Source organism: Musa acuminata, chromosome BXJ3-8, assembly GCF_036884655.1.
Source record: "Musa acuminata AAA Group cultivar baxijiao chromosome BXJ3-8, Cavendish_Baxijiao_AAA, whole genome shotgun sequence".
Lineage (NCBI taxonomy): Eukaryota > Viridiplantae > Streptophyta > Magnoliopsida > Zingiberales > Musaceae > Musa > Musa acuminata.
The window spans coordinates 33855262-33871845 of record NC_088356.1 but is presented as its reverse complement, the minus strand read 5'-3'; the positions used below and the strand labels follow the sequence as shown (position 1 = coordinate 33871845).

The window sequence follows — 16584 nt, the reverse complement described above, 5'->3', positions numbered from 1 at the left end:
CGGCTCATCGTCCTCTCCTGCGGCCTATTGCCCAATCGGCCAATTGACTCCGCAACTCCGATATCCTTGGCGCAATACCCGCTCTTCTTGGCCCGATGCCCGAGTCCACGGCCCGAAGCCTTCTATCGATACGTCGACCGATCCACCGGCCCGACGTCCAATCTTCTGACATGTTCCTTCGGCACAACATGATTTTCCTGCTTTAATTGTCTCATTCTGATCAAAGCATCCTGCGTCACTCAAAACGCAGATTAAATCATAAACATATATCAAGTAGTTTCATCATCAAAATACGAGATTCAACACAAGAATCATCATGTATAATTTTGAAATATAGACTCATTAAGCATTATCATTATGTATCATTATGTATCATTACTTTGGGCATGATACCAAAATATGGTTTCAAGTTTTCAAGGCATAACATGCAACTATAAACTCATTAAGCATAATATCAAACCTCTTAACATTTTCATTAAGACATCAAGCATTGTTTCAATGGACATAAAGCATTTTTAATCAAAATAAAAAATCATCAAGATACATATTATTTCTTTTTAAAAACATACATAGGATTAATCATCATTTTATTCCTTTATCATAAAACATATAATTTTCCTGATCATTTTTCTAAAATAAAAAGAAGCATGATATAACCTTTTTATAATTTTTATTTTTTATTTTTTACTAACTAATTTAAAAATAACTCTTGAAAAAGCATCAAGTAATTTTAAAATAATGCAAAGGGGTTTTGGTTACCTCATCATCAAAAATCGTTAAGGCATAGTTTGCCATCTCGCCTTCGGAGGTACTCGTTTCATCCTAAAGTGATTTCTTCTTCTTGCGTTCATAGTAAGTAGTTACGTTCTTTTTAAGTTTATTTTTAATTTTTGATTATTGTTTTAAAAATTTTTTAATCTTTATTGTGAGAAATTCAAGTTCACCATCACTTGAGCTTTCGCTTGAGTGGTCTTCTTTTGTTCTAAGTGTAAAATCTTTCATGTTCTTTAGAAGGTTGTTCTCAAGTTTATCATATGTCATATTGGTCATTTCGTAGGTCATCAAAGACCCGATAAGTTCTTCAATCGAAAAAGTATTCAAATCCTTGGCCTCTTGAATGATCGTTACTTTAGAGGCCCAATTTTTAGAAAGAGATTGTAAAACTTTATTAACAAGTTCAAAATTAGAAAAACATTTGCCAAGTGCTTTTAGACTATTGATGACATCCGTAAAACGGGTATACATGTATCCAATAGTCTCGCTTGGCTTCATTCGAAAAAGTTCAAAATCATACATCAAAAGATTTATCTTAGAATCATTTACTCTACTAGTGCCTTCGTGTGTGATTTCAAGAGTGCCAAATATCGAAAGTCGTTTCGTACAGAAATTTGATTGAATTCATTTTTGTCTAATGCACAAAATAGAGCATTTATAGATCTAGCATTTAAAGAAAAAGTTTTCTTATCCAAATCTAACACTGGGCGGTACCCAAACTTGGCCCAAGTGGCCCCTAATTGAGTTGGCCCAATTCCAACTCAATTATGTGCTAACTACAAATTTTAAGATATTTACTAAGCTAAATAAGTTCGTAAGTCTAGGTTTCTTCCGGCGATCTTCTGATGAAATTCCGATGATCTCTCGACAATATTCTAGCGGACTCTTGGCAAGCTCCTAGATTTCAAGACAATCTTCTTGGCGAGTTCCAATAAGCTTCTCTGGCAAGCTCCTAGTCTTCTTGGTTAATTCTGACAGAACTTCCGACGAACGTCCGGACTTCCGACGAACTCTCAAACTCCCAATGAAATCTCATTCTTGACTCCAGGACTTCATTTTGCTTTATGCCTTGCTATCATAGTTATCATGCACACTTAAAACCTACTTCAATCTAGATAATTATTATAAAACTAATCAAATATTGTCCGACATGTCATTAGTTTATCGACGCTTCATCCGATTATTCGACGCATCGTCCTCTCTTGTGGCCTATTGCCCAATCGGTCGATTGACCTCCACAACTATGATTTTCTTAGTGTAATTTTTGCTCTTTTTTGCTTGATGCCTGAACCCATGGCCCAAAGCATTCTGTCAATACGTTGACCGATCTTTCGGCTCGACGTCTAATCTTCTAACATATTTTTCTCCCGCCCAGCATGATTTTTTCTGCTTTAATTGTCTCTCTCTAATCGAAGCTTCCTACGTCACTCAAAATACAGATCAAATCATAAACACTATCAATTGGTTTAATCATCAAAATATGAGATTCAATAAGAAGATCGGTCGACGTATCGGTAAAAGACTTCGGGCCATGAGTTTGGGCATCGATCCAAAAAGAGTGAAAATTACGCTAAGGAAATCGGAGTTGCGGAGGTCAACTAGCCGATTGGGCAATAGACCGTAAGAGAGGATGATGCGCTGAAGAATCGGACGAAGCGTCGATGAACTAATGACATGCCGGACAACATGATTTAAGCTTTGTAATAAATCTCTAGATTGAAGTAGGTTTTACTTGTGCAGGATTAACTACAATAGTGATCAAGGCATAAAGCAAAATGAAGTCTCGGAGTCAAGAATGAGACTTTATTGGGAGTTCGAGAGTTCGTCGAAAGTCCAAACGTTCGTCGGAAGTTCTACCAGAATTAATCGAAAAGTCTAGGAGCTTACTGAAAAAACTTGTCAGAACTCACCAAGAATATCATCGTGAAGTCCAGGAGCTTGCTGGGAGTCTGCTTGAACATTCTCGAGAGATCATCGGAAGTTCGCTAGAAGATCATCGGAAGCTCTCTCGAAGAAACCTAGACTAACCGGACCGGATTTGATTAGTGTATGCCTTAAATTTCGTAGTTAGCATATAATTGGGATTTGAATTGGGCCAACCTAATTAGGTGCCAGTTGGACCCATGTATGGACTATGTTGGGCCAAGTGAAAGGCCCAAACAGTGACCCAACAGGTGGTACCATCATGGCACAATCTCCGAGACTATGTCAAGTGGTGGTACCGCCTAGTGTTAGTGTTAGGTAGTGGTACCTATAACATCCCTCATTTTTGAAAATTTAGTAAAAGGTTTGTTTATAAAAATAAGGATTATTTAATAATTATTTTATATTAAATGATATTATATTAAAATTTTATGGCTAGGGACCTAAGAGTAAATATTAGAAGTTTGATATAATTTATGAAAGATTCAGATTTAAGTTAAAAAAAAAAATAGTGGACATGTGTCACTAGCTAACCTAAGGTTGGTGCCACTTATCTTTGCCCTAAAGATGACACCTAGCTCCTTTCATGCATGCATGACACCTTACAACTTTTGCATTAGCCAAAAACCCAAATAATTAGATGAAAGGCTAAAGAAACAAACCTGAAGAGTTGCAGCCAATGTGAGTTTGAGAAGAGAAGGGAAGAAGAAGAAGAAGAAGAAGAAGAAGAAGAAGAAGAGCTTGAGGTTTTTCATCAATTTTCCCACATTTGGGATTCAAATGATTTTAAGGCAAGTGTTCTAACGCCATCCCACAGTAACCTTAATCTCTATTTCCATTTTTATTCTGTAAAATTTGAAAGATTTCAACTGAGAACCAGACCTTCTTTCGTTTTGATATAAAGCTATGAATCTATAATTTTTCGGTAATCTGACCTTTATGCAATGTTTCGGTCATAACATTTTGTAATAAACTCTGATTTAGACAAGACCCATTCCATTTGAAAGTAGACAAAAAAATATTTATTTTGATACTAAGATCGAATGATTTGGAGTTTAAATGCCTACTAAGACTTCTGTTTAAATTAACCCTACAGATTCTACAAAATAGGGACTGAAATTTCTGACCTCTAGTTTCTTAACTACTTATAACTTTCTGCTGTGAACTCAGATTCATACAAAGTATGATTTATTCGAAGCTAGACTCAAAATTCTTTCTATATATACCTGATTTGAAATTTTTTGAGTACAATTGCTAACTGAAACATCTGCTTTCATCGACCCTATGGATTCAGTAAAATAGAGCTAATATTTTTAGACCTTTCATTACGAAATTATCTGTAACTCCCTGTTGTAAATTCCAATTCTTGTTAAACTTGATTTGCCTAAAACTAGATTGACAAAGCTTTCTAATGACACCTATTTTTTATAAATTAGAGTATAATTGGTTATCCAAACAGTTCATACAATGTTCTTATCAAATTCTGTCAGAATCGAGCTTTGGTCGATTTTGGCTTTCCTTGTTTCTTCTCTTTGGAAATCGATTTCGGAAAACACAGTTACTTCAGTTAAGTTTATTTATTTGTACATCTGCAGCTATCATCTAAAGTTCATGTTTGCATCGTAATGATTCGGCACATGCATCTCATTGTTCCGCATTTGCTTTCGATATGTGCCTCTTCCAGTTTCATTTCTTTGGACATTGAATTCATCTAACTTTCTTATTTCAATTAAGCCATATGTGATTTCTTGAGATCCTTGTATGCTCTTGCTTTTATTTTCTTTCAAATCTGAATATATTTATGAAAGATTATGTTTGTATCGTATTGACTCGAAAGGTATATTTACATTTCGTTGTTCCGCATGTGCTTCCGATATGTCCCAATTCATTATTCATAATACCCTTTTGTACTCTGGTGTTTGTGGGATTATTTGGACCTTTGCTAGAAATGGTAAAGGGTATGTGCTTAGAGCCCGCGATGCTCTAGATTATGTTTGGTGGTCATTCAGAAATGGATGGACCATATTATGTTTGGAATCCCACTTCACCTTCTATCTATTTGATATGAAATTCAGAGCCGACCTAGCACTTGGGTAGGGTGAGAGGGCTCGAGTAGGAAAGGGCTACCCGTGGATGGAGTCGAGAACTCATCACGACGTGGAGCCACCACTGAGTTAAACCTCACATGCACTATGCTAGAGTACGACGTTTGAGCTTCTATTTCGTATTTGTTCTTTAATATGTTCTCAAATGCTTCTTGTGCTTCCGAAATATTTTCATATGCCATTGATATCCAAAATGCTCCTTACGTCTTTGTTATGCCTTGAAATTACCATATGTCATCGATATGCTCCTTATGCCAATGATATGCTCTAATTATCTTTCCTCGATTGTATGAACAAAACGTGATTCAAACGAAATGACAACGTAATTCTGCATTCATGATATCCAAAATGCTCCTTACGTCTTTGTTATGCTTTGAAATTACCATATGTCATCGATATGCTCCTTATGCCAATGATATGCTCCAATTACCTTTTCTTGATTGTATGAACAAAACGTGCTTCGAACGATATGACATTGTAATTCTGCATTCAAACAAAACATGCTACTGTTTCGTCTTGTATCTCTGCTTTGTATTTTGATACCATATTTGTTTGAAACCTGTCTCTTTGCTATGGATATGTTAGTCACTTGCTGAGCTTTATATGCTCACCCCGTTACTATATAAATTTTTCAGGATAGCTTATCGCTCACTAAAATGTGTAAATTGGGTTGAGGCAGTGGAAGACTAGAAGATTTTGGGACAAATATTTTGTACTTGATAGGTTAATGTTGTATAAGTTCTTTTTGGGTGTAATGAAATATCAATGACAAATCTAGATTGATGTATCTTGTAAATATTTGAAAAGTACCTCTTATGTCAGGATTTTGGAAATGTTAAGTCTAAACTGTGTACTAATATAAACATGTAGTACATGTTGGTTTTGTGATTGCATTAATGGCCACGCTTATGGATTTAAGATATAGTCATGGTTTAGTTAAGTTGCTTTTGGATTTTAAGAATCATCTAGTGACATGATGTATGATTATAGACCGCACAGGTTTTGTGAATTGTGGATTGTAGAGGTGAATGACTTGAATGTTTTTTTTCTTAGTGACCTCAAATGTGTGATTGGATCCTGGATTGTTTGTTGAATTAAATATTATCAATCTGGAATTAGGTTCACACCTCCTAAATGAGAATTAAATTCAGGGGGGGCGTGACAGAGTGGTATCAGAGCATGGTTTGAGGATCACTGAAATATTTGATATGTTGACGTGCAAAATATATTGAGGTCTAGTGAACTATAGTGATTGGTGAAAATTTTCTTTGATGCATTTTAGGAATCTAGGATGACGAGGACATTTAGTCCTCCTACTTCATTTGTTTTTTATTAACTAAGTGCGATAAAAGGGTTGATCGAGGATATTAAATCAGAGTAGCGTAGTAGAAGTGTGGTGAACCTAATACATTGGTAGTAGAAAAATAAATAATGCGATTAGAGAAGATATTTGATGCACGAAATTATTCTGATGATCAAAAGAATTTCTTGAGATTAAAGAAAGGAATAGAAAGGACAAGTTTACTAAAAAAAAAAAAAATATTAGAAATGAATCTGAATGTGATAATAAGAGGGTCAAGACATCATCGATTTGAAAAGGGAAGTCACCATAAAAGATTCAATCCTATGTATGATGCGAGTTAAATTACGAAATAAGTTTGTATTTGTAGGTGAGTAGAGCCTATTTTGCTTGTAAAAATTTGGATCATAAAATAAAAGATTGCCCTTTGGACAAGAAGAAAGAATCACTGCCTCATAAATCATCAGCCCATGCCAGAGTGTATGTTATCACGGAATATGATTCTAAAACTTCTAAATTAGTGGTCGAAGGAACTATTCATGTTTCTGAAAGAATGCAAATATTTGTTTGACCATGTGTCTCATCTATGATTTGATTCGCAATATTTTGCTTATCACATGGGCATTCAACCTAAACCACTAGATTATATGCTATATGTAAATACGACTACTAGGGATTGTTTGATAACAAACTCGATCTGGTCATCTTGTTTGATTTCTATTGGAGAACACGAACTTCTTGCTGATTTAGTTCTCCTAGATATTTGGAGTTTTGATATTATATTAAGTATGGATTGACTATCTTCCAATCATACCAGTATAGATTGTTATACAAAATGATCACTTTTTGTATACTAGATCATCCCATCTTTTATTTTGAGAGTATTGGACATGATTCACCTCCTTGCCTGATGTATCTTAAGATGACTTGCCTAGATTATCTCTAGACAGAGAGGATGAATTTGCTTTTGATTTGGTCCTTGGGATAATTCTAGTATCTAAGACTCTTTATAAATGACACCATTTGAGTAAGTGGAATTTAAAAAGCAACTACAAGGACTATTAGATAAGGGTGCTCCGGTGCCAGTGTTTCATCATGGGGTGCTCTGGTGTTAGTTAAGAAGATGGATAAAACTTCTAAAGGATTATGATTGTACCATTCGTTATCACCCGGGTAAAGCTAATGTTGTAGTAGATGCCCTTTGTAGAAAATCTACAAGTTTTATGACGACTTTGATTGTAAAGCAATGAAAGTTATTAGAAGAGAATTATGATTTGAATGTTATAAGAAAAGGGCAAGACTCAATGATATTAATGGCCTCCATCCAAATGCAATCTGATCTCATTCAACAAATTAAAGAAGGACAACTACGAGATCGATGCTTAATCTACTTAAGGAATAAAGTAGAAAGGGGATTGAAACTGAATTTTCAAGTTTCTGAGGATAGCCTATAGAGATTTGGGGATAAAATATGTGTTTCAAATGACTCAGATATCAAAAACCAAATCCTGAGGGAAGGTCATAATTCAAAGTACACCATGCATCCTAGTAGCACTAAGATGTATAGAGATCTCCAAAGTCATTATTGGTAGGAAGGCATGAAGAAAGAGATTGCAATATATGTTTCAAAGTGTTTGACTTGTCAACAAGTCAAAGCAGAACACCAAAGACCTGGAGGTTTGTTGCAACCTTTAGATATTCCTGAATGGAAATGGGAATGTATTACCATGGACTTTATTTCAGGACTACCCCAAACTTCTAGAAAGCATGATGCTATTTGAGTTATCATTGATAGGTTAACGAAATCTGCACATTTCCTACCAATCAATATGACTTATTCTCTTGATAGGCTTACAGATTTATATATCAATGAAATAGTAAGACTTCATGGTGTTATAAAGGAGATCATCTCTAATAGAGACTCCAGATTTCTATCTAGATTTTAGAGAAGGTTACAAGAATCTATGGGCACTAAAGTCAAGTTTAGCACTCACTGCTTATCACCCTCAAACTGATGGTCAATCAAAAAGAACCATTCAAATACTTGAGGATTTGCTTCGAGCCTATGTTATGGATTGGAAAGGTGAATGGGATAAAGATATTTCTCTTATTGAGTTCACTTACAATAATAGTTATCATTCAAGTATTCAGATAGCTCCTTATGAAGCTTTATATGGGCGAAAGTGCAGGACGCCTATATATTGGGAAGAAATTGGCAATAGAAAGTTATTAGCACTAGAAAAAGTACAAGAGACGATTGAGAAAATTCAACTTATAAGAAAAAGGTTAAAGACTGCTCAGAGTCATCAAAAGAGTTATGCTGATAACAGAAGATGAAATATTGAGTTTCAAATCAGGGATTTTGTATTCCTGAAGGTCTCCCCTTCTCAAGGCATTGTAAGATTTGGGAAGAAAGGAAAGTTAAGCCCCAAATTTATTGGACCTTTTGAGATTCTTGAGAGGGTTGGTTCTGTCGCTTACAGGATTGCCTTGCCACCATCATTGTGCCATATCCATGATATATTTAATGTTTCAATGATCAGAAAGTATATACCTGATCCCTCTCATATTATTATGTATGAGCCGATGGTGATTGATAAAGACTAGTTTTATTTGGAAGAATCCACTCAGATTGTTGATAAAAAAGAAAAGATCTTGAGGAATCGGGTCATCCCTCTAGTTAAAGTGATCTGGAGATATCATTCTGAAGAGGAAACAACCAGGGAGCTTAAGGAAGAAATGATGAAAGCTTATCCTCATCTTTTCGTTGAATGAGGTAAGATAAATTTAGAGGACTAAATTTTTCTTTAAGGAGAGGAGAGTGTAACATCCCTCATTTTTGAAAATTTAGTAAAAGGTTTGTTTGTAAAAATAAGGATTATTTAATAATTATTTTATATTAAATGATATTATATTAAAATTTTATGGCTAGGGACCTAAGAGTAAATATTAGAAGTTTGATATAATTTATGAAAGATTCAGATTTAAGTTAAAAAAAAAAAATAGTGGACATGTGTCACTAGCTAACCTAAGGTTGGTGCCACTTATCTTTGCCCAAAAGATGACACCTAGCTCCTTTCATGCATGCATGACACTTTGCAACTTTTGCATTAGCCAAAAACCCAAATAATTAGATGAAAGGCTAAAGAAACAAACCTGAAGAGTTGCAGCCAACGTGAGTTTGAGAAGAGAAGGGAAGAAGAAGAAGAAGAAGAAGAAGAAGAGTTTGAGGTTTTTCATCAATTTTCCCACATTTGGGATTCAAATGATTTTAAGGCAAGTGTTCTAACCCCATCCCACAGTAACCTTAATCTATGTTTCCATTTTTATTCTGTAAAATTTGAAAGATTTCAACTGAGAACCAGACCTTCTTTCGTTTTGATATAAAGCTATGAATCTGTAATTTTTTGATAATCTGACCTTTATGCAATGTTTCGGTCATAACATTTTGTAATAAACTCTGATTTAGACAAGACCTATTCCATTTGAAAGTAGACAAAAAAATCTTTATTTTGATACTAAGATCGAATGATTTGGAGTTTAAATGCCTACTGATACTTCTGTTTAAATTAACTCTACAGATTTTGCAAAATAGGGACTGAAATTTCTGACCTCTTGTTGCTTAACTATTTATAACTTTCTGCTGTGAACTCAGATTCATACAAAGTATGATTTATTCGAAGCTAGACTCAAAATTCTTTCTATATATACCTGATTTGAAATTTTTGGAGTACAATTGCTAACTGAAACATCTGCTTTCATCGACCCTATGGATTCAGTAAAATAGAGCTAATATTTTCAGACCTTTCGTTACGAAATTATCTGTAACTCCCTGTTGTAAATTCCAATTCTTGTTAAACTTGATTTGCCTAAAACTAGATTGACAAAGCTTTCTAATGACACATATTTTGTATAAATTGGAGCATAATTGGTTATCCAAACAGTTCATAAAATGTTCCTATCAAATTCTATCAGAATCGAGCTTTGGTCGATTTCGGCTTTCCTTGTTTCTTCTCTTTGGAAATCGATTTCGGCAAACACAGTTACTTCAGTTAAGCTTTATTTATTTGTACATCTGCAGCTATCATCTAAAGTTCATGTTTGCATCGTAATGATTCGGCACATGCATCTCATTGTTCCGCATTTGCTTTCGATATGTGCCTCTTCCAGTTTCATTTCTTTGGACATTGAATTCATCTAACTTTCTTATTTCAATTGAGCCATATGTGATTTCTTGAAATCCTTGTATGCTCTTGCTTTTATTTTCTTTCAAATCTAAATACATTTATGAAAGATTATGTTTGTATCGTATTGACTCGAAAGGCATATGTACATTTCGTTATTCCGCATGTGCTTCGGATATGTCCCAATTCATTATTCATAATACCCTTTTGTACTCTGGTGTTTGTGGGATTATTTGGACCTTTGCTAGAAATGGTAAAGGGTATGTGCTTAGAGCCCGCGATGCTCTAGATTATGTTTGATGGTCATTCAGAAATGGATGGACCATATTATGTTTGGAATCCCACTTCACCTTCTATCTATTTGATATGAAATTCAGAGCCGACCTAGCACTTGGGCAGGGTGAGAGGGCTCGAGTAGGAAAGGGCTACCTGTGGATGGAGTCGAGAACTCATCACGGCGTGGAGCCACCACTGAGTTAAACCTCACATGCACTATGCTAGAGTACGACGTTTGAGCTTCTATTTCGTATTTGTTCTTTGATATGTTCTGAAATGCTTCTTGTGCTTCCGAAATATTTTCATATGCCATTGATATCCAAAATGCTCCTTACGTCTTTGTTATGCCTTGAAATTACCATATGTCATCGATATGCTCCTTATGCCAATGATATGCTCCAATTATCTTTCCTCGATTGTATGAACAAAACGTGATTCAAACGAAATGACAACGTAATTCTGCATTCATGATATCCAAAATGCTCCTTACGTCTTTGTTATGCCTTGAAATTACCATATGTCATCGATATGCTCCTTATGCCAATGATATGCTCCAATTACCTTTTCTTGATTGTATGAACAAAACGTGCTTCGAACGATATGACATTGTAATTCTGCATTCAAACAAAACATGCTACTGTTTCATCTTGTATCTCTGCTTTGTATTTTGATACCATATTTGTTTGTAACCTGTCTCTTTGCTATGGATATGTTAGTCACTTGCTGAGCTTTATATGCTCACCCCGTTGCTATATAAATTTTTTAGGATAGCTTATCGCTCATTAAAATGTGTAAATTGGGTTGAGGCAGTGGAAGACTAGAAGATTTTAGGGCAAATATTTTGTACTTGATAGGTTGATGTTGTATAAGTTCTTTTTGGGTGTAATGAAATATCAATGACAAATCTAGATTGATGTATCTTGTAAATATTTGAAAAATACCTCTTATGTTAGGATTTTGGAAATGTTAAGTCTAAACTGTGTACTGATATAAACATGTAGTACATGTTGGTTTTGTGATTGCATTAATGGCCACTCTTATGGATTTATGATATAGTCATGGTTTAGTTAAGTTGCTTTTGGATTTTAAGATTCATCTAGTGACATGATGTATGATTATAGACTGCACAGGTTTTGTGAATTGTGGATTGTAGAGGTGAATGACTTGAATGTTTTTTTTTCTTAGTGACCTCAAATGTGTGATTGGATCCTGGATTGTTTGTTGAATTAAATATTATCAATCTGGAATTAGGTTCACACCTCCTAAATGAGAATTAAATTCAGGGGGGGCGTGACAGTACCACCCAGACACAGTCTTCCAGGCAGTGGTACCACCAGACTCGGCAGTGGTACCGCCTAGTGCCAGAAAGCACTAGTGGCAATACCGCCAGCACAGGCGGTGGTACCGCTAGTACCACTTGAGACCTATAAATACCCCTATTATCCCTAGTTAACATACACAAGAATTGAGCGAAAAAAAAGTAGAAAAACTCGGTTGTAATCTTGTGAGAACTCCTCTAAAAACTTTAAGTATTAGTATAGCTTTAGAGAGAAGTGAAGACCCATAAAGGTTGTCTCCTAAACCTATGAAAAGAAAAAGAGGGTTGTAAAAGGGTAGTTGATCTTCACCCATTGAAAGAAGATCATTATTGGATGTCGGTGGCCTCAACGGAAGGAGAATCGGTGGAGTGGATGTAGGTCATGATGACCGAACCACTATAAATCAGTTTGTATTTTTGTTCTGCTTTTAATTCTCATATTGCAAACTGATTTACTTACTTTATTTGCTGATGACATACTTGAAAATATTTCAAAGTTAAGCATCTTTCCGAAATCGATTTTAATCATACGAGAATTATCCAAAATCGATGTTTTTACCATAGCACTAATTCACCCTCCCCTCTCAGTGCCGACTCATTCCTATCAATAGCATGTCGTGCTAATAGCTTCGGCCCAAAAATATTTGGGTAGGCTATGTTCATTAAGTATGGTTTTTGCTATCTCTTGTAAACTCCTATTTTTTCTCACAACAACTCCATTTTATTGTGGATTTTTAGAGTAGAGAAATTATGGTCATACCCATTTAAATCATAAAATTCTTAAAAATTATGATTTTTAAATTCACCACCATGATCACTACAAATGGAAGAAATAATAAAATATTTTTTATTTTAAATTTATTTATAAAACTTTATAAAATATTTAAAATAATCACTTTTATATGCTAAAAAGTATGTCCAAGTATATCTACTATAATCATCAACAATCACAAAAGCATATTTACTATCTCCTAGACTTATAATATCAATTGGTCCAAATAAATCCATATGAATTAATTGTAATGGTCTAGAGGTACTTAGACTTAAACCTACTTTTTATTTGTTTACCTAGTTAGCATGCATCATAAATTTTATCTTTGATAAATTTAGTTTTAGGCATTCCTTTTACAAGTTCTTAGTTGCAATTTATGAGATTAATTTTATACTTGCATGACCTAATCTCCTATGCCAAAGTCATGTATCATTGTTTAAAACCAAAAAATAAGTTTCATCATGAAAATCAACAAGATCAATAGTATACATATTATCACTTCTAAAGGCAATCATAGATTTATTTTTATGTGTTATCTCTATAATATAAGCATTAAATTTAAATTTAATGTTATATCCATTATCACATAATTGACTAATGCTTAGTAAGTTATGCTTTAAATAATCTACTAGCATAACATCTTCAATCAAAAGATTTGATTTATTACCTATATTTCCTTTGTTGATAATTTTTTCTTTATTGTTATCTCCGAATGTGACATATTCTCTATCTTAGCAAGTGAGCTTTGTGAAATATGTTAGATCTTTGGTCGTATGCCTTGAGCATGTAAGGAAATCTAGGGCTGTATCATATGTATAACAGAATAACAGAAAAATAAAATCCTAGAATTTTCTGCAGAAAAAGTTTTCGTCGTCGTGCGAATATTAGTCCGCAAAAACCCGTAAAGTCGAAAACTGTGTATATGTAAAAGATATGTTACATAGCAAGATCATATATCTTTAAAGCCTACCAGAAAAAATCATTTTGATTGTCAGGAAAAAGAAGATTTTAATAGAAGGACGAGTGATAGAATGACCCTTTTGAGAGAACTAGGCTCTGATATCAATTATTGAGCTCTTAATATGCTTTCTTTATCATAAGATTGAACTCACATATTGTGTCGACCAGCTTCTTTTATATAGTCAAGATTTCTTTAACTACTTATGGTTTGAGAAATATGCCTTGAAATGGAAAAATAATCAAAGAATATTTTTTTCGTTTTGATTCCATTTATTTTATAGATTTGTTTAGTTAGTTTTTGTCCTTTCATTATTGTGGCGATCACGTATCAGTTTTGAGTAAATATTTTCCATGGAGATTATACTTTGTGAAACTATAGTGCTAATGTGAATCTCAGGATGAAAAAGATAAAGGTTATGTTAAAGTTGTAGTTAACATCATATGTTAGATGTCATAAACATAAATATTAAATTGATGTCATCTATCCAAGAGCATTATGAATCATTATTATTAGTGATGACAAAAGACCAAGTATCCTTGATGCTACATATTTAAAAAAAAAATCTAAATAAGCATCCCTAGTCTACAAGAGCTTATTAAGGTTGTCAATCTATAAGATCAGACCACCTACGTAAAGCATTTCTCTAATTAATACATCAACTTTCTTCTTAGTTTCATCTTTATTCCACACACTAATTTTATATTTGTTTTTCATAGTGTGAATGTATATGATATTTGGGTCATTCCAACTTGATTTTGAGCTGCAAGAAATTTGAGGTGGTATAAAAGAGAAATTTGAGGTGGTAAAAAAAGGAGGGTTCCAACACTTACTCGTGTTACGGTGGGCTCAAGTGTATGCTCTAAGATTGACCTATACAATGATCAAAGGTCAAGTGAGTTTCTCGATACAATCCCTTATGTTCAAGTCACAAGAGTAGAGTAATTTTAGTGAATATTGATTGATATTGATTATGGCACCTATGTGGTCTTTTATAGTACACTTAACTCAAAAAATATTCTAAAATATAAATAAAATATTTTCTTAACATTTATCCCCTATCCTCCTAATTAGATAATTACATGTAAACTTAAATATAAGAGAAAAATCTTACCATGTCATTCTAAATATCTATCTTATCTTCCTGAACAAATCCAGGTTAAAGATTAAGAACTTAGTGAAGACAAGCATCAAAATTTATATGTTCTATTTTTCTTATCTTTATATTATCTCAAATTCATACTCTTGATATGATTATTTATGTATTTTATTCTTAATTTTTTTTATGATACATTTTATATTCTGATAGAGTGAGAGATTTCTTCGGTAACATGTGATATATGTATAATTCATTGTACGAAATCACGTTGTTGGTGGCCATCTTAACTGGGCCGGTCTTCGGCCCTTTTCACTGTTCAACTCAACTACTACTACTAGACCGCACTTGCCTTTCCCGGTTCTCTTCTCCGAACCATATGGGAGCCCCTCTCGACATCCCCTCCTACGCCGCCCTGCTCGACGCCACCTCCGCCTCCCGCGACCTCGCCACCCTCCGCCGAGCCCACGGGCGTCTCCTCGTCGGAGGTCTCGCTCACCATCGCTTCCTTCGTTCCAAACTTTGTGCCGCTTACGCACGCTGCTCCCGCCTTCCCGAGGCACGCCACCTCATCCTCCTCTGCCCCCGCCCCTCCGCCTTCCTCCTCAACTCCCTCCTCCGCGCGGACGCCCCCCGCTCCGCCCTCCTCCTCTTCCACCGGATGCTTTCCAGCCGCTCCCCGCCCCCGGACTCTCGCTCCTTCGCCTCCGCCCTCCACCACGCCGCCGCCCTTTCCTCTCTCCGCGTCGGTCGCCTCCTCCACGCCGCCGCCTTCGCCTCCGGTCTCCTCCTCGACCCGGACCCCCTCGTCCCCAACTCCTTGGTCGCCATGTACTCCAAGTGCGGCGACCTCGCCTCTGCCCGCCGCGTGTTCGACCGCATGTCCCGCAGGAGCGTCGCCTCGTGGACGGCCATGATCGCTGCGTGCGGGGCCCACGGACAGGCGCCGGATGCCGTGGCACTGTTGGGGGGTATGGTGGCCGATGTGGGGGAGGCCGGGTTGGACGGGGCGGCAATGACAGCGGTCCTGGCGGCGTGCGCGAGGGGAGACGCCGCGGAGGCGGAGGTGGGACGGCGGGTGTTCGAGATGATGAGGGAAGGTCGCTTCGGTGGGGTGCGGCCGGGGTTGGAGCACTACACGTGCATGGTGGACATGCTGGGGCGTGCGGGGCGGGTGGAGGAGGCGGAGGCGCTGATCGGGGAGATGGACGGGGAGCCCGACGACGCGCTGTGGGCAGCGCTCCTCGGCGCGTGCCGGGCGCATGGCCGGCTCGACGTGGCCGAGAGAGTGGCCGACCTGGTCTACGGGCACACCGTCTGAACCCATTCGACCCACCAATTCATCAACTTGTGCGAGGATACAGCCCACATATCTCCCTTATTGCAGGGTTAAAGAAGCTGTTGCAGATGTAAGAAGCCAAAGCAAATGAAAAGGTGGCAATTGTACGCACAATTCCCTGTTAATTATAGTCTTAATTATTACCATGCATGCGAATAGCAGTCTTGTTAAAGATTTATGGAATCATCGTATGAGATCATAAGCTCACATGAGTCACTAATTGTGCCATAAGATCATAAGCTCGATCATGATAGGAGACAAAGTTACCGAGATATTTCTGCATGGTAAATCTCATCTTTTTCTTGATGTATTCTTCATTTTATGAGCAGATGCTCAATTGAACATTTAAGAAGAGCTCCATAAGCGATGTTAAAGCAATTTATATCTTATTAAAGGAAATAATGATAGATGTTTTTATTTTTTATAAAAAGAAAAGCTTACACATAGTAGAAGTTGTAAGACGGGACACACCAATATATATCCCTCTCACATTCTCACAATAAATAAGGAGACAAAAGGAAAAACTAATATGCCTATCA

General features: G+C 36.2%; 1 protein-coding gene across 1 annotated transcript; it reads left to right on the top strand.

The window, feature by feature from the left end:
- The first annotated feature begins 15085 nt into the window (after window positions 1-15085).
- On the top strand, window positions 15086-16027 carry LOC135644172 (pentatricopeptide repeat-containing protein At2g33760-like). The gene has a single exon (XM_065161640.1). It carries the CDS (start codon window positions 15086-15088, stop codon window positions 16025-16027), a length of 942 nt encoding a protein of 313 aa, XP_065017712.1.
- Window positions 16028-16584: the final 557 nt, after the last annotated feature.